General features: G+C 33.0%; 1 protein-coding gene across 2 annotated transcripts; it reads right to left on the bottom strand.

Moving 5' to 3' along the window:
- Positions 1–1,102: 1,102 nt before the first annotated feature.
- On the bottom strand, positions 1,103–16,001 carry LOC128188230 (CKLF-like MARVEL transmembrane domain-containing protein 4). Of its 2 annotated transcripts, none has more exons than XM_052859157.1 (5): positions 15,917–16,001; positions 12,719–12,856; positions 10,893–11,060; positions 10,046–10,150; positions 1,103–3,030 (listed from the first exon to the last, which is right to left on the bottom strand). In XM_052859157.1, exons 2-5 carry the CDS (start codon positions 12,833–12,835, stop codon positions 2,869–2,871), a joined length of 552 nt encoding a protein of 183 aa, XP_052715117.1. In that variant the 5' UTR covers positions 12,836–12,856; positions 15,917–16,001; the 3' UTR covers positions 1,103–2,868. The 2 variants fall into 2 exon arrangements, with proteins under 2 accessions (XP_052715117.1, XP_052715118.1); XM_052859158.1 differs by lacking the exon at positions 15,917–16,001 and adding an exon at positions 15,446–15,612.
- Positions 16,002–19,723: the final 3,722 nt, after the last annotated feature.

Genomic DNA, 19,723 nt, shown 5'->3' with positions numbered 1-19,723 from the left:
GCGACTCTTCAACGGTAGGTTTAATTCATGGACACTGTCTTCAACTCTAGGTCTGGGACAGGGCCTAATTTAACACTTGGTGAAAACTTATCAATTCTTTAAAACACCAAATTTGTGTATCATGATGCTTCCACATAAGTAACAACTTCTGGCAAATTGGTTCTAACAAATTTTCAATATTTCTTACAATGATCTCCCATTTTAATGGGACCAGGCCCTTTATTTGAACAAAATTGGCACCATGGTTCCGGAGAAGATGAAAGTGTGAAAAGTTTACAACAACGAAAACAACAATGCCAATGCCGACCCTGACAACGGACCTTCTGCTCAGGTGAGCGATATAAAAAGGAATGCATACAGGAACAGTGAGTCCGAGATCAAAAGTGAGCTAGTTATAAGTTTAAAGGCACGGGTGCAACTAGGATTTTACACAGAGATCTGCCATGATCATGACCGACATCTGAAGGCCATTACAAAACACCACTTTTTGGGTTATGTATTAGATAGCTGCAAGAGATGATTTTGCGGCAAATTATTAGACAGGAAACGTTAGTGTGTTCCCCAGGCAAGGCCCCAATGGAACTGACCATTGTCTAAGGAATTCAGTATGTACAGAGTATTTTAAAAAGTCTTCTCCAGTCTCGGTTCAAAAGTGAATGTAGTATAGACTTTAATGTCTCTATCTATGGACACGTGCACCTGACGTTAAAATATTTCTTATTTTATAACAAGATATTTCCTTATATTATAATGATATAATTATTATATCATTATGATTTAAGGAAACATCTTGTTATTAATATACTACATGTATAAGAAATGATCTTACTACAAAAAGATTTGAATTAAAATATTTTTAAAATCAGGTGCCTCTGACTTGGATAAATTAAAAATAATGTTGAAACTACAGCCCACTTCAAAACCTCACATACCAGGTACATGTACGTTTATATCTTAATTTGTAATTACAGGTATGTCTTCTGCCCCAACCCTTCTTCTGTAAACACAATAATGATTGCTTAGGGTGCAAGGTCATGGGCTGATTTTGAAAATAAAGAAGAAACAAAATTTTTTGAAGTTCTTGATGATAAACTAGTACTGGTTTAATTCAAGTCATTAACACTCTAATTTATAAACACATTGTATGGATACACACCAAAGCCTGCTAATTGTACAAAACTAACAGCTCCTCTATGCAATTCATATCATTAATAATCAATAACATAAGTATATCAATGGCATACAGCTTTGGTATTCAAAAAACAAAAATAATTGATTCTGAGTTAATTTTTTTTTCTTCCAAATTTGTGCAATGGACATAGACATTTTTGAATTAAAAATAATTTAACTGGTAACAGTTACAATTTACAAAACATGCTCATTAACAAAATTTACAATCATGGTTTTTTGGGTTTTTTTTAACCAATTTCTGAATTAGGAAATATATGACCAAAGTGTGAAAAATTTGCTTTATTTGTAACCCCCCCCCAAAAGTAAAGTGTTTTATAACAATAGATTTCAGTGTAATTTCTATACCATATTTCTAATACACTTACAGCTATATCCAAATCTGTATAAAAAAAAGTGTGTAAACAAAATTTTTAAAAAATTCCAAACTTTCTAAAAAATAAATCATTATGCAACAGTTAGAGATTTTATAACAATCAGATATGCACACATTTGTAATTCTTTTTTTTTTTTTAGATTAAATAAACATATTTGTGTTTTCTCTTGAGATTATAAACAAACACTACACATTCTTATTTTCTCTGAGATTAAATAAACACTACACATTCTTATTTTCACTGCCATGACAGAGATAAAACACTCATTCATATAAATATTGGATAAAAGGACTCTTGACAACAAGTATATATCTAAATACATGTACACTTCAGTGCAAAGGGGATAAATTGTGTTTTTCTTTATATATACTTCTCTTGAATGTTATGTGTACTACATGTACATGCTACATAGATTTGCATATATTTCTTTGACACTTACTGTGAAAAGTAACTTTTTTAATAGTTGATATCTCGGCTTAAAAAAATCACGTCTTCAAAATTAAAACTCTTGTATAAATTGAAGCATCAATAATGGGATTTTAGGATTTTTTTCTTTACCCCTTTACACAAGTGCATGGATTTTCATTTGCATAATATATGCCTAGTACATTTTTTACATACATGTACATGTGTAAGATATTAGTATACTACATACAATAACCTGATACATTTTTATACACAATATAACAGATATCAAGTATTTTCTCAAAAACTAAGCAAAAGGTTTTTTTTCTTAATTTTGGAAAAGATTATAAGAAAATTTCATGGCACAATTTTCTTGTCAATTTTCTTAAACATTTTACCAAACATTAATGTCTGGTAAATGGTTTTCACTCTTTCAAAAATTGTATTTTTGAGTGTTTATAAATACATGTTTAGCAAGTTTTCTTTAATTTCAATTTTTATCAATTTTTTTTTATGATAGTACAAACTTTTTGTCTGAAGCAATTTCATATTTTCCCATTGGAAATAAATAATCCATTATCCAACCAATATGACAACCAAATCACAACATAAAAAAAATGCTGCAAGATGTGAAATGGTGCAATTTTACAAAGCAATCATACATTGAAAATCTAATCCAAGATTAATTTCCACCTAATCTCTTGTCTACTATTAAAAGAAAAAAATTATAAAAATAAACCACCCAAACTAGCATAGAATAAAATTGAGAAAAAATAAATCAATAAGAGTTGTACAATATAATATAGGAATTTCAAAAACTATATAACGTCCTCAGATCTAGCACTCCATCCTTTCATAGATTTCATGTTAAGGAATGTGGAAGTGGGGTCAAATCTTGTTAGTACTGGGTCCTGGTTTCATAACTAGACTGGGTGGTGGTTGTAGTGGTAGTGGCGGTACCACCAGCACTGGATCCGGCATGGTACTTGGAGGCCTGCCATTCCCTGTACATGAAGAAGGTGTCCACACAGTACAGAGCCAGGGCTGCCATTCCGAAAACCTGCAGAAGATTCAATCAATGCTGGTATTTAAATATGGAAAAAAATTGCATGGTACAAATTACCCAGTACTTTGCATGATGTAATACTGTAAACCAAATTTTATTCGCATGCGATAAATTTTCGCGAGGTTAGCGAGAGCCTTGTCGTCGCGAATAATTCTCGCCGCAAACCAATCCTTTGTCTATAGTTTTTATAACAATACAGGTCTGTATAAGGCTTGGTTGCGAACATTAGTCGTCGCGAACCAGTTTATTGGCAGTCAATCCCGAAATAAGGTTGCCGCGAATAAAAATTGGTTTACAGTATCTTTCTTTTGTCTCCACTGTAATGACTGTATCAGTATGTTTTGCAAGATGGAGATAAAAATGACAGAGGTAAGTGAGGTTATTCATCTCTGCATCTCAATGCTGTGCAAATATAAATGACACTAATCATGGTTTGAAGCTTAAAATCTTAGTTCACTATCCATATATGTATTTTCTGACACTGCAGCAAACTGCCTTATTCGTACATGTGAGCAAAATCATGACAATCACACAAAATAATGTGGAGACAAGCACTGCCCAATTTATCAAACCAACTGTATCATCTGTATCACGGTTGAGTGCCAAACTGGATAGGATTAGGGCACTAATTTACCGTTCTCTTTACACAGAAGTACCATGCTGATCCTCTGTTTCCTTTAATGAAAGACAGAAGAACATCGAAAAGTTATCAATCTAGTTAATGATATCTCTTTCCTTTCCTTGGCGAGCTAGGATGTAAACATTTCACACAGATCATATGTATCAACTTAAGGGATATGCAATAAAAAATAATTTCAAATTAAAGACAAAGAAATCTTTTTATTATGATGTTAAATTGGGATGGGGGCCGTTTTATATTTGCCCCTTTTCGCCCTGGATGTCAGAGGGCGAATTTAAGACTGTGCTAATTCCATGCTGCAAATAATATCCTTGTTAACACGACTGCATCTGGGCGAATTCAAGACAGGGCGAAATCGCTTGCAAGTGTAAAAGAACAAAAATTAAATAGGACGAAAATAACCCTGTATATAGTATTTATATTCATGTTTTTAATCATATCAACAAATCACTTATTCAAATGCATGAAAAAATAATAAAACTTCTAACATAAAAGCTATACATGCTATAAATTGCATCGTTTTTAAATGATGGGGAAAATACATGTACATGTGTGTAATTCCTTGCAAAAGTTACCTTTATGCTGTTAATTATAATACCCAATTTGATCATATAATAAAAAAAATATCTAATTTTAAACAATAAATTAATATTTGTTTTCCTGCTACATAAGTAATGCCTTCTCATGCAAATCAATCTATCACGTGATGTTGACAGCTAATTTTAGACTATTACACCAAACTTGGTGGAGGAGGGGTTTCCACCTTCGTAATGGTTGTAGTTTCATAAAGGAAAAGATATAATTTTTTCAGTAAAGCATTAATTTGTCCTACATGTATGATTACGAGTTAAATAAAGCAAAAACATACGCGTGTGAGGATGTTCATGTTCATACATTTACTTCCCTTGAACAATGACATAGGCTTATGTGTTTTTCCCATAGTGCTATTTTTAGTTCATGTGGGTGTTATCCTTTTTAAACATTAAAATTAATGGTACTGTGAGAGAAAAACATTACACTCAAAATACATGTATATATTTCAAAGTAACAACTGTTAAAACTGTAAAAAAAAATTGAGACAGATATGTATTTTGGAAAACAATAACGGCTACCTGATATCCCGCGGACAAGCGCAATGAGGTCTGTTTCGCTCCTTCTTCATCAATTATATTCATTAAGAGGCATTAGGAAAATAAACAGTTAAAATTCTATATCTTTGTATCTAGAAAGAATTAACCACTGTAATTTACAGAATATAGTGAACTTTTATAAGTAAACAAACACATTCATTTTCACTGTCATTAAAAATTGACGCAAATTATAGCGTGTATAGCTCAAACAAAACGTTTATATATGTTCACCCTGATAATTCGAATTATTTGAAGAAAAAACAAAAATAATGTGAATTTTTCAACATTTCGTAATTGATATGTTTTCTCATCAACAGCACAGCATATAAATAACAACAGTCTGCAATTAAGATTAGTCTTTGGTAACAGTAAAAGTAGGTAAAACACTTAAAATGGGCAGAATGATCATTGAGGAAAGAGCCAAAGAATTTGAAATGTGGGAGTCTGGATTGTTCCTCAGACAGGCTAGCTGTACTCATTCTAAAATATGCTCTTCATTTTGTCCTTGACATTGCTTTTAGTAATAGGCAATCTAAATCAAATGTTATTTTAACATGATTTTTTTCCTTCTATAAGTGTATCATCATTTCCATCGGCGACCTAAAACAATCCCAAAGCTCTGGGTAATATTAATCCAAACTTCATCAAGAAAATTAGCGACAGGCCTGTAGCTCAAAGTCAGAAAACTAGTGCAATTTTTTTCAGACCAGGAGCTACAGACATGCAGCTACAAGAGGATGACATCATGAGCATTGTTGTTAGCAAAGGACAAGGTCTATGGTCACAACAAGAGGTCAAGACTGCTACATTGTTCTTTCACACTTGAAATTTAGATGGATATCAGTCCCCCCAATGGCAAGACAAACAAATTTATTTATTTCATATAGAAAAAAACAATACATTGCAAGGGTGAACACTTAAAACTTTGGTGCAGTGTATATATTGGCTAAGCATGAATTGATGACACGATTATATAGATGCAAATTCTCATACTGAATACTTTTAAGAGTTTCCTTCCTTTTTATGATACGATCAAGTTGAAACAACTCATGAATTTATCTTTTTAAAGACACATACTCAAAATTATAATACACAGGCTGACAGCATATATCTATTGTTTTGAATAGGGAAAAATAGATAAAAAGCAACATAAATGTGAAATTTCCTCGTAATAGATTTTAAAATCTGATGCTAATATATCCCACACAAAAGATTAACAGTTCATGAAACATTCCCTACATGCTACAACTGAGAAAATATAGAAAGAAGTATCAAAACTGTTCATAACTACATTCAGTCTCTCTCTCTCTCTCTCTCTCTCTCTCTCATAATCAGTATTCAAGTGAGATTTATCAAATTTCAACCATATTTCTGTCAATTGGCAGAGCAAATTAAAGTAGCCTATAAATACCAAAAATGTATACTCTAGTAATTTCATGATATTATATATTGTCTCTTTCATACGGGTATTCCTGTATCCTTTCCATTATTTTACATGTATTGCATAAGAAATGAACAACAATTTTAATCTAGTATAAAAGATATATCTAAAGATATCAAGTATCAATTAAATTTTGTTTTGTCATTTTGTCTTTTATTTTCCTGTTACAGATTTCATCCTTTTGTTTTGACTAGGAAGGACAAAGCTAAGCCTTCCCTGTTTACCAAACCTATATTTCTATCTCAAATGATACATTGAATAAATCGAACCTTTATAGCAAAGCATCCTTTTGCTCTTGCATCCCCTTTTTACATTATAAATCCATTTCTGCAACTTAATTATAAAACAAGTTCATAACTTTCTATTTAGGAAAATTAAAGGGCCGTTTTGATTTGTTTTTTTTTTACATCATCTTTATGGGGATTTATAAACCCACTTCAAAAAAATATGCTAATCTAAATTCAATACAAAAGCACTTCCTGGATAGAGTTCAAATATATTTTTAATCTATGAGGATTTTTAGCCTGTATAAAAGGAAAATTTGTTCAGAAGTGTAACACTGTGGTTTTTTTTTGGTGAATATATCAGGGTTGTCTCTAAAAATTGAAGTAGAAGGAAGAAATAAAAAAGTACTAAGATGGGGGGTCTGGGGGTCTAGCTAATAGCTAGATTGTGTTTAAAATGCAAAAATAGCCAGGTAAATACGTCACTTTAAGTATATATAGATTAGGTGAACCTCATGACAATAGACTACCCAGTATATGGATGTGATGAAATTTATTAGCATATCAAATGAAAATGTCTATCTTGTCAAGAAAAAAATCAGCCATTAGGAATAAAAGATGGAACTTTGAAATCATGAAAAATGTCTTTGCAGATAATGAAGGCATATGGTATGTACAGTTTGAATCTGTTTACAAACTGTAAATCTTGTGACAGCCTGGTACTGATGAGTAAGAATATGAAAGATCTAGCAAGTTAACACGGCTCTTCATGTTTATAAAGGAGAATCCAATAGGACTTTCTTCTCTTAAAAAAAAAACAAGATGTAATTATAATCGTGGCGATTATAAAGTCTCCCAAACAAACGAGGCCATCATTGGGAGTAGGGATGACCCACATGGGTCAAACTTTACAGACAAAAAGATTAAGAACTTGATTATTTTTATTTCTGAAGTTTCATGATGTTCCCCAGGGGTCCTTTACTATACATCATGTGAACCAACATGACCCAATGAACAAGAATATATTTGGTTAAGGGGTGGGGATCTTAACCGTTTTCAAGATATTCGAGCACTTCCTGTTTGAGAGGGGTCAGGACCACCCCAAGGGACCTACATACCGGTACCATTTGATGCCCCTTGACACAAGGAACAAAAATATATATGGTTTAGGGGTGGGAAATTTAACCATTTTCAAGTTATTTGTGCACTTCCTGTTTGAGGGGGGTCAGGACCACCCTGGGGCCCATGACCTACATATCATTTGATGCCCCTTAACACATGGAACAAGATTTTATGGTTTAGGGGTCAGGATTCTAACAGTTTCTGAGATTTATGGTCATTTCCAATTCCTGGGGGGTGGGGATGACCCCAAGGGTCAGATCTAATAAACCCTATATAATGCCTGTAACAGTCAATATATGATTCTGAAAACCCTTTATTAATATCTTTGTCTGTTTTCAAGTTATAACCATTTACAATAGAGTCTAAGATTTTTCCTATAAGGTTCAATGTTAGACCCCACGACCTTTTGACCCCCCAGAAAAGTGGTTGGCCAACCCCAAATGAGAAAAATCAAACCAGCGTGCACATTTAAATATGCAGGCCTATCGTATCCTAGAGATTTGCACAATTCTGTTCAGCCATCTCTGAGAAACGCGACGGACAAGTTCAGAGCGGGAAAGAAGAAAAAGAAGAAGAGGAAACCGTACAATAAGTCTCCAAACTTTGTTTGGGAGACTTAATTACCAGTGCATTCAGATTTTAATGAAATACATCAGAGGAGAACATGTATCCAGTTGCTCTTGGGTATAATAAAGAGCTATAAATATGATGTCCAGCTAAAGTAATTCTAAAACAATGTGAGTACATGTATTACAATGTATTCCTATTACAAAGGAAGATGTATATCTTTTCTGTGGTCACCTTTTAGATTAATTAAAGCGGCATTCATGAGATTATCTGCATCAAAGATTAAATAGTCATGTAAATAAAACCCCAGAAATTCAGATGTTCAAGTTTTTTGGGAGTCATCTTAATGCTTTAATGTGGTTAAACGTTGTTAACTTGTTATCCCATTAGCATCATGTAATGAAAATTCAAATTGCTACACATAATGCCAAAAAAGAAAAAAGAAAAGAAAACAATATACTCGTATAGTGTTTCTTGGGATCAATGGATAAAATAATTCATGTTAAACAAGATAAAAAATGTCTTCAATCCTTCCACTGTGTTCTCTTATCAAAGCTTAAACCAGCATTTTCTAATATTGACACAACAAAATCTCCTCATAGTTACTAGGATCAGAACATGAAGAAATGTTTTTATCTAAAGCTAAAAATCTTTTCACTACCTGACAGAAACCATGTCTAGATAGGAGTGAAATAAATCAATGAACCAATCATGTGACATTAGACATTAGAGGGCTGGGTGGTCACGGCCATTTTTAGACTAAAATGATCTCCTTGAAATGAAGAGCTCTGTATAAAGATTAATACGGAGGACAAATTCAAATTTTAACCCTAAAATATTTGGATTTTTCTTTATTATCACAAAATGCTTACCAAACTAGACAACATTGAGATGGTGACCATCTCAAAGGGCCCACTTAAATAATGGACAATAGGATGAATAGCATTTCAGAGAATTTTGCTTTGACCTTGACCTACAACCTAAAATTTTTCTAGCTGGCATAAAACTTTGAATTCAATCTCATTACCCCTTACATGCAAGCATTTTTGTTCAACCTGAGCAAGATTAAGCAAATGGGAGATAATCTATGGTCTAAAACTGATTATAAAGAGATCTGGTATGACCTTCATATTGACTTGGTTCAAATTATAAATTCACTGCACACCATTAACCCGAAAGCTCTGTTAGTGTGAAGTAGGACCAAATAGGGCCAAGTGGAGAGTATATATATGCTCTGAAAAAAGAATTTTGCAAGATCTAATATGATCTTGACACTTGACCTACAAACATCATTCAATGACACTACACACCCTTTGATTGTATGCACTCTGTGAGTGAAGTTTGAGACAGATTGGATCAAAGGGAGAAAAGATATGCTCCAGCAAGGATTTTTCATTCAAATCTGTTATGACCTACACATTTGAGCTTAAAACTTGGTTCAAGGTCACTGCACACCCTTTACTTAAAAACTTCATTCACTGCACACCCTTTGGCCATAGGCACTCTGTGAGTGAAGTTTGAGCCAGATTTGACCAAGGAGGGAGAAGATATGATCTGAACAAGGATTTTTCATATAATTCTGCTATGACCTTCAGCTTTGACCTAGAAACATGGTTCAAGGTCACTTTTACCTAAAGGCACTTTGTGGGTGAAGTATGAGCCAGATTGGGCAAAGGGGAGAGAAGATATGCTCCTGACAAGAGATCTTGGCCAGAGAGACGGACGAACAGACTGATCACTATAGGGTGCCCACAGATCAGGGGCGCTAATAATGTCTGATATGTTTAAAATTCTAATTAAGGCAAATCTGGTGGGTAATTTGTTTATCATGCAGTCTTTTTAAGCAAACCTAGTTCAAAGGCTGACTACTGGAAATTGGACTCACCGTGGCAGCAATAATTCCACCGTGATTATACTGGGCTCCCCGAGCCAGACAGACTATGACTGCAATAAAGATGAGGACACAGTACACGGCGTAGTATACAAACTCCTGTAAAATAAAAGTTAAAACATCCATGAAAGGGAGTCAGTTCTGCTTTATTTGTAACTGTCATACAGGTATATGCAGCTTATATAATAATTATACTATAAAAGATCTTTCTAGGAAGAATTTGAGATTTATGCACAAATTGATTTAAAACTAAATGCATTCAGAGTCCTATACAGGTACCTATAATGCTTTTTTGTAGATAAGGAGGTATTGGCCAGCTCTATGTTGTGATTTTTAATGGGTTTTTTTCTTATAAAAATTACATTATCATTCTATAATTTAAATGAACTTATTTTTTTTTTCACTATCTAGATGTCTTGCAGCATAGTGCATCAGCATACTGGTATTGGTCTGCAAGTCATAAAGCTTACACATTTTTGCATTTATATAATTTTTTTTAAACTGCATATTCCTGTTAATTGTACAAAAGGACATTTTTAAAACAATGATTATATTCTGAATATGATACATTTTCATCCATGTTAATATTTCATGATATAAAATTGACAATTTAAAAGTGCCAATTTGAAAACTGATCAGTATAAAGTTCAGTCATTGAGAGCTTTGTCAATGTTTGCAAGCAGAACCTTCTCAGTAGCACAGTAATTGTTTCACAAAGTATAAATATGCATGCACTATATATTATGAAAATCAAATATCAATACTCATGTAGATGACTATTTCTCAAAGAATTGTGGAAAAATATCAACATCAAAAATGAAAAGTGGATTCGCACACTTACAATGAATACCCAGGGTCCAGGGAGCTTGGAGAAAACGTTGAATAGATGAAATATGAAGAAGATGAGCGTGGTTATCAGTGCGGAGATGAAGACAAACTGGGCCCAGCCTTGTCCCAGGGGTACCCACCAGTCCACGGAGCTACAGATGAACGCAATCAGACACAGCACCTGCAACAAAGCAAACATATACCTTGTATCTGACATTGTCTGATAAAAAAGACAATATAAACATATTTGGGTATTGATACAACACAAAAAGATTTTTAATGGATGTCAATTTTGCTCAATAGAAAGCTTACTTGAATAAGAAAAATCAGGAGTTCTAGTTTTAAAAGCAATAGTTTATTGTCAAACTAGTTTTTCCAATGTCAATTTAACTTGTCCTTTCTAGGCCAAAAACTGGTAATATAACATAACATTCATCATTATTTAAGATCAAAAATAGCTGTTAATTAACAAAGTGATAAATGTTTTTCATTTCAAAATCAACTCTTGCTAATCAATTTTTTATCATAAATATCCTATTTTATCAAATGTTCTGTCATCTCATTTTATCGAAAAGAAGTGTAGACACAGTAATACCAATGTTCATTTCAAAGCATCCCCTTCTACGCTACCTGGTACATGTAAATTATACATCTGTGATTGATAAACTGTTATTGTGTACTTCTTGAAAAACATAATTTGCAGGAAATTTTTAAAAATAATATGAAGTGTTTTAAAAAAATCAGGAATTAAATTGATTTGCTATGTGTATGATGTGACATCTAGAGAAACAAATTCAATCCAGATTTTTGTCTGGTAAAGGTTGGTCACTGGCATGCAATGACCACAACTTTTGAGTATATACATTACATTTCATGTAGGCTTACAAATGCACTTCTTTCAGTTAAAGAGACCATTAAGGAAAAGCTAAACTGTGTCCCTTTAAAGTGAAAAAGGTGGATTGCAATTATTAGTGACATTATACAAACCAATTGCATTTTTTTTATATCTAAAACTTTGTCTTGTAGTACCTATTTTTTTCAACAAGTCTACATTTTTTAAATTTTATTTCTGAAATCAAAATGAGGGCCAAATTAGACATCAAGTGGATCTTGTTCTTAAAATGACACATTACAGTTGCGGCATATTGAGTACATAACTCGTCACAACAAACTTGACTCATGCATGAGTTGACTTGATCATTCATGATATAACAAGATGTCCCTACAGCCTAATCCTAATGTGTTGGCCGATTAATCATGCGATCACAGCTTAAGAACATCCCCAAGTGATTGACACCGGTTTTCTTTTTTCTCTAGAGCCTGCCACTGTCAAGGCAGATTTCCTAGAATCTCCCTGTCTACAGTGACTTCAAACAGATGTACAGAACAACAGTTTGTCTTTTTTCCCTCCTGCTTGCACACAGCAATGCAAATGACACACATCAATAAAATGCTGATCAATACGCAGTATGTTCCTCGGCTCTGGTGGGGGTTTATCCTAAGGGCCTGCTTCATGCATGCAGTGTCTATACAACCATATTACTATATGCAAATAATTAGAAACAGCCAAAGCATCAGAAGAATAAACCTTAACCACAGTTAATAATTTTGATGATTAAAACTTTCAGAGTTAACCTTTACAAGACAAAATGATTTGCAAATTGACTTCACCATTTTGGGACATTTACAAATTACTTCTGAAAATGTTTGAAAATTTTCAACATTCTTATTATATTTCTTTTATAACAAACCAGGAAGCATTTTGGTTTCTCAACATATCTACATCAATGCCATCACTCCTGTTGAATAGAACATGTACACATAATTCAATGATCCTACCATTTCTCCTATCTTTAGATAGGCCTTGAGAGTGCGTAGATAGCCAGACTGTAGAGATATCCCATCACCAGTGGAGGTCGTAGTGGTCTCAGTTCTCTCCACATATTCTGTACTCATCTTGATTCTCTACTCGTCAGCCTGTAGGGATCATCAGAAGGAAACAAAACATTTCAGTCAAGAATAACTTTTCTCTGCTCCACTGCTAATGTGTTAGTGACTGATGAACTACATTGGATGGAACTCAATGAGTCACAGATAAAAGACCATACACTCTGTGTATAGATTTGATCAATTACTAAATGACATTAGTTTATAATCTATCCACAAATTTTTTGACAAATTAATGTGCATCATAAATACTCAAAAATACCAATTGCATCAAATTCATAAAAGAATCCATTATTAAGGCCTGCAGCCGTGAAATTATTCATTAGACCAACTAACTAAACAGTCTGCATACTATTTTTTCCATACCCTTACATTTCTTATCGAAAGTTTTAATCAACTTAAGAGATTATCATAAGATACATGTATTCTCTTCCTGTTTCTGTGCTTCCATACCACCCAGAGTAAAACACTGCATATTTTTCACAGATCACGATTCATGATTATTTTCCAAAAAACTTAATAATGATGCAGTTTTGTCAAAATTTGAAAAGTGAAAATTAACCTCTGTTAATTTTACATGACGATGAAATAGACCACATATTTTCTTACGTAAATTCTGTAAATTAACAAGTTTTGAAGTCCTGATGAATTCATGGATTGACTCAACAATGAAATTCATGACTAAAGATAAAACCACAACATTAGAAAATACTGATGCATATACAAATGTACATGCCCTCTGTACAAATGAGTATATATATATATATATATATATATGTTTATACATCTCATACTGCTAATATAAAGTAGACACATTAATTTATCACTCTGAAGCAAGCATGCATGCATTACTAAATTTGTCTGCATGCACACTTGTTATAAGTAACAGAAGTAACTTAGTATATGCAGGTACACAAGTGTAACCCCCAAACCCAAGTTGTATGTCAGTTATAACTACATGTAGGCTGATCTGAAGCACAGAAGTAACAGACATTTCTGTCATAGTGATCCCACAACACTTAGCTGCAGAACTGTACAGGTGGCTCAGTACAAGTAATTCAGATTGACAGATCAATCTGAATTTTCCTGTAAAGTAATAGTTCTGCAGATACTTTGATGTATGTACTATGTATGCAGGTCTATTAAAACCTTTATACTGTAAGGATAATAGGATTTCCTTTTCGTTTCTGCATGTATTTACACCCAACCCAATCCAAAATGGCCAAAAAAAAACCCACAAACAAAATAAATAAAATAACTGTATCTGAAACAACTTTAATAACTAGGATGAATTTGAAATAATATATCTAGTGGAAGTAAAGTCTAATTTAACATGTTCAAGAAACTACTTCACTATATGTATCATGATAAAGTTCAGATTCATGCCCCTGGAGTTCCATTTATAAATTGTCACTTTAAAGGCTTGCAAGGTGATACACAGGTAAAACTTTGACTCTGGTAATACGACACCATTACACCCGAGGTAATAACCAAACACTGGTGTGTCCATAGGCTACAGAAGTGAATATATACGGTACTTGCTGCATTGTAAATGTTACTAATGGTCAGGAATGTAAGGTATCCACACTACAGGGCAACTTTCACAGAACGTTTCCTCTATTGTTATACAATTTAACAAGCCACTGCTCAAATGTCTCAGCTACTGCCTTATACTCATCTTTTAAAGAATTTTGAAGGAAGTGTGTGTAAAGTTTTTAAAATTTTCTATACAAATAAAAATCTCATTTTAAATTACAAAATACTGCACTGTATTATTGCACCACAATTGATTTTTTAAAAACTATTTCCTTTGGAACAATGTCCCCAGGTCATAAATATCAAATATGCTAATTTTCCTTCCTTTTATTAGTTTTTAAATTCATAATTCAATTATTCAATAATTCAATTGGAAAGGGAAAAATAGCCAGTTTTATTTGCCAGCATAGTATTAAGTACACACTTCTCTCTTTTTAAATTCAAGCATCATACTACCACCTCCATTTAAAAACACTTAAAGTTTTAGGAAATATCTAATTCATTCATTAAAATAAATGCCATGAGATATAGAAGCATATCAATATCATCATCATTGAAATTATGGTAAAAATTCTGTGAAACTACCCAGTAATTGCTGTTTAGTGTAAAATATGTTGGTTTACCTTCTATCACTGATTCAACAGGTTCCTGCACATGCAATCTAGCTTTAATAAGCTATTTTATCCAGCCTTTTACTTAAAATAAGTGATTTTTCAGTAGGTATTGAAAGTGAAAGTTGAACTGTAGTTCAGTGATAGTTTTTCATTTTGAGCTTTTATGTAAATACTGTTTATCAATACATGTCTCCTTCAGAGAATTTGTAATTAATGTTTTTTTGATAATATAAGGCATTTAAAACATTTCATTTAAGTTGCATTTTGAAATGTGAAATATATCAACAAACTCATGACTTTTGACTGACTCTTATAAAATAATGTGGAAACTGCTATACAATGTATAAGGAGCTTTAGATTAAGCTATTCTAAATAGCCTAATAAGGCTCTATATAGCCAATCCAAGCTTGATCAATAGATGTCGTGATTGTCCTGTATAAAGCTATGAACATAGACTATATAAAAATACCTCACTGTGCACTGCCACTATCATCCTTTCATTATTTACATGTTAATTGGTTTACGTTGTACCCTGTGATATCATGGACTCATACTGATTCATCTCTACTATCAATTTAATTTCACATGGGTTCAAGTTGCGTATTTAAAAGCACTTCTTCCTCTCTACACTCTTAAGTGATTATTTCATGTAACCAAATAAATGTAAGCAGATTGTTTGTTAGACTGCATAAAGCTCATGTTTTTAACATATCTTAGACGTGGTACCTAGAATCAATTTTGAAAAAAAAAAGATACGGAAATCTTTTGCTAGTAATATACAGATATAGCTGTGACTCAGTTTCGCTGAAATCAACAACACGCTATTTAGTAAAACACGAGAAAAAGATGAAAATCATTTGGTACAATCACATACGAGAAGCAATCATAAAAAAATAAATGAATTATATTTCATGCATGCTAAATTTTGCAATTTCAATACCTTGATCAATATTATGAAAATACTCCCTCGAAGTGTTTACAACCGGAACTTAGAGTAATGATTGGAGCAATATCGGATACGCAAATCCGGATGATACTTTAGGAATTTTCATGGTATATACATTTTTATTATAGTTAACGGAGATCAATAATTTGCTTAAATTTCATTGTGAACAAATACAATGGCAAATAACATATTAAGTTATGTCAAATACAATATGAGTTTTGCTTTGATTTTATTTTCATAATGCATCGATTTTGTCAAAAAGACGCGCTTTGAAATAAATCGACGTTTTTAATTTCTACAAGAAGCAATAAAAGCCGTAGGTTCTAAATATTCAACACGTTCAAAAGTCATTTATTAATTATTGATGATTTGATAACTGTGTGATGTATTTTTTAAAAGAATTTAAAGTGCTTGAATATGCCCTAAATCTTATTTCTAAGCTTATGATCATGTTCTAATGTCGATTCATGTAGTCTTCTTACTTTTTATTCAATCAAAATATTTATTAGGTTTGAAATTGGTAATTGGGTTGATGCTTTGACAACTACATTACAGATTTTTCACCAAACCATGGGAGAAACTATTGATTGTCAGCTACGTTTTTTTTTTAATTCAAAGTGGGTGTACTTTTATTCATTTTTTTCTTTCATTTTTTTTTAAATTTAGCACAAATTTGCTAAAAGTTCATGGAAATTATTATGATATATTTGAGAAGAAAAGATGAGGGGTGGGGGTCATGTAATCAATTTAAATGGTATACTAGCACAGTGCTTCTGATTGTCCTCTCCCGTTCCCGATGACGATAGATCACTTTCATCTGAATTTACAAAGGAATACCAACGCACAAATAATAACACTGTCCTCTGGTTAAACACAAAGTTCATGGTTTGTGATTTATACATTTTTTTTTCAAAGTGCGTTAAATGTTTCGATAATAAACTAAACTTGATGTACACTCATATATAACACACGGTAAAAAAAAAATCAAAAAGTGCGTTGTTGTTAAGCTATTTAATTCCAAACTGCGTTGCAACAATTCGATATAAATAATAATAAGTCTTCTTGATATAAAGGATTAAGGAATGTATATGCCAGTAAACCTTTGTGACCTTTTAAAAATTATTGATTATGCACGTAGACTTCTGATTCGAGTTCGTTTCCAAGGTTCCATATCTATATTTTTTGTTTTGAAACATATAATATAGAAGCCAACATTGGATCTGCAAATGTACTCAAAAAGCCCCTTCAAGTCATTGGTACCCTATACATGCAATGAACGGGAAAGTGACAGGGGATACGAAATATTGGGGGGGGGGGCAGTATAAGAACAGGCAATTTATAACATATCAAACTAAAACTAATTAGACTGATCCATTTATGCATCAATATATTTTTTGTGCTTTATAAGAGGCTTTGAAAATATATGGTTATCTGTGGTAAACAGATTGCAGTTCGAGAGAATCATGGAGGTGTATTTTGTGATGATTTATGGTTTTCATGAATACGTATTCAAAGATATATTGGGCATACTGAATACTGTACATACATTGTTTTTGTTAATAACAATACTATTAGTTTGCATGTCTAAAACACCATATAATCCCATATCTATATAATCCATGTTTATCGGTATGTAAAAAGACGTTCGCGATATAGATCTCGCTGATAAATAGACATAATATAAATATAAATATATATTTACATCTACCAAGTATGATTCCATCTATTTCTAACGATAACTTACAGTTAATTCATAGCTCTATAGAAACAGCCAGACTGAAATCTACACACCCCGTTTTCCGATTGGTCGAAATCTATAGCGGCTGAAACTGACAAAAAAATGACAGGACAGATATCGACACGCCGTTTATCGATTGGTCCAAACCTACAGCGACCTAGGAAAAATCACGGACTGCACGAAATAATCATGACGATGTCAGCCTCAGTCTCACATGAGACGATTTGGCTGTTTCTTTTAGCTAACGTACTTACGTACATTAACAGTAATTTAGTAAATTTTACTTACTTTTCATCATCAATTAGCTGAAATAAAGATGTTAGTATGAAAAATAAAATGCTTTCTTTGATGATTCATTCGGTTGTGAAGGTAGCGATCATTGCAGAAAAAACTAGAGGTACTGTGTGCAAGCTCACAATTGATACCCCCCGCTAAGAAAATTTAATATTTAAACCTTTTGAATTATTGGTAAACTGAGCCGGATTTTTTCCGAAATTTTTTTCCCACATATTTTTTTTCCACAAAAAAAATTCATCGGGGCAGGCCATATTCAGAGAGACGGGGATGAGAGTCTAAAAATAGTTTTATGTGGCCTGAGACAGGCAAGCTTTGTGTCAAATTTTAGCTTCTAATATTTCCATTAATACAAGACATGACACAGACAGAATTTAGCATTTTTGAAACAATGACCTTGAACTTCCTCAATTGACCTTGGGTCAAGGTCATGACACACCCTTAGGTCATAAGCAATCTTTGTTTGAAGTAAAAACTTCCAATGTTTCCCCATAAGAAAGATATGGACCGGACACAAATTTTGCATTTTTTCTGCCAGTGACCTTGACCTTTCCCAAATGACCTTGGGTCAAGGTCATGACACACCCTTAGGTCATAAGCAATTTTTGTGTGAATTAAGAACTTCCAATGTTTCTCCTATTAAAGATATGGACCCGACACAAATTTTGTATTTTTTCTGCCAGTGACCTTGACCGAATGACCTTGGGTCAAGGTCATGACACACCCTTAGGTCATAAGCAATCTTTGTGTGAAGTAAGAACTTACAAGGTTTCTCCATAAGAAAGATATGGACCGGACACGATTGCACAGACGGACGGACAGACGGACAAGGTGATTCCTATATACCCCTCAAACTTTGTTTGCGGGGGGTATAATTACATAACCCGCTTATATATTTTTTCTGCGATGTCGCTACCTTCATATCCCGAATGAATCACCAAAGAAAACATTTTATTGTTTAAATAAATGCATAGGCGTCAGAAGCAAATTGAGTTTGGGGGGGGGGGTTAGACTTTACCCAAAATCTTTCGCCAACCCTCGAAATACTAATCGTTTAGGAGGTGGGGGTGGGCGGTGTAACTGTATTGTAAATTCAGAAGTAGTTTTAGAATGTTGCTGCTCAGTTTTATTTAGTGTTTTATTTAACTTGGGAAACGGATCGATATAAATTTTAATACTTTAAAAAATTTTTAAAACAAAAATTCACTATTTACATTTGTTGTTGCAGTCGTAAAATCCAGCGTTTGTTTTCTGTGTTAAGTTTAGTTTACATCAGTAAAATATAGGCTACAGAGTAAATATGTTTTATTGATAAGAAATATATAAAGGGACATCGTTACAGGAACTATAGTTTCTGGGCTGTCTATAGATTACGGTCTAAGCATTATTCATGTAGTATATCAACTGTGAAGCTTAGTACTATGTTTTGCTCGTTATTTTGTGAATTTTGCAACATACGTAAACTAGACATAGCTGAGATGGTGAACGTGTCAAAGGACCCCATGTAAATAAAGGACATATATGATGAAAGTTTTTTTTATTCAAGGTCACTGCTAACCTCTAACCTTCATACATTCTTCTGGTTTAGTCTTAACATACCCGGTAAATGAATGGGCCAATAGGGAGAGAAATTAAAAGGTCCCAAAAAAAAAGAAACATGGTTCAAGGTCACTGCACAACCTTTACCCTAAAGTACTCTTTATTTGAAGTATGAGTCAGATAGGGCTTAGAGAGAGGATTTATGATCTTGAAAAGGATTTCTAACATGT

This window comes from Crassostrea angulata, chromosome 6, assembly GCF_025612915.1.
Source record: "Crassostrea angulata isolate pt1a10 chromosome 6, ASM2561291v2, whole genome shotgun sequence".
NCBI classification, from domain to species: domain Eukaryota; kingdom Metazoa; phylum Mollusca; class Bivalvia; order Ostreida; family Ostreidae; genus Magallana; species Magallana angulata.
The sequence above is the reverse complement of the archived record's forward strand: the minus strand, read 5'-3'. Positions and strand labels throughout refer to the sequence as shown.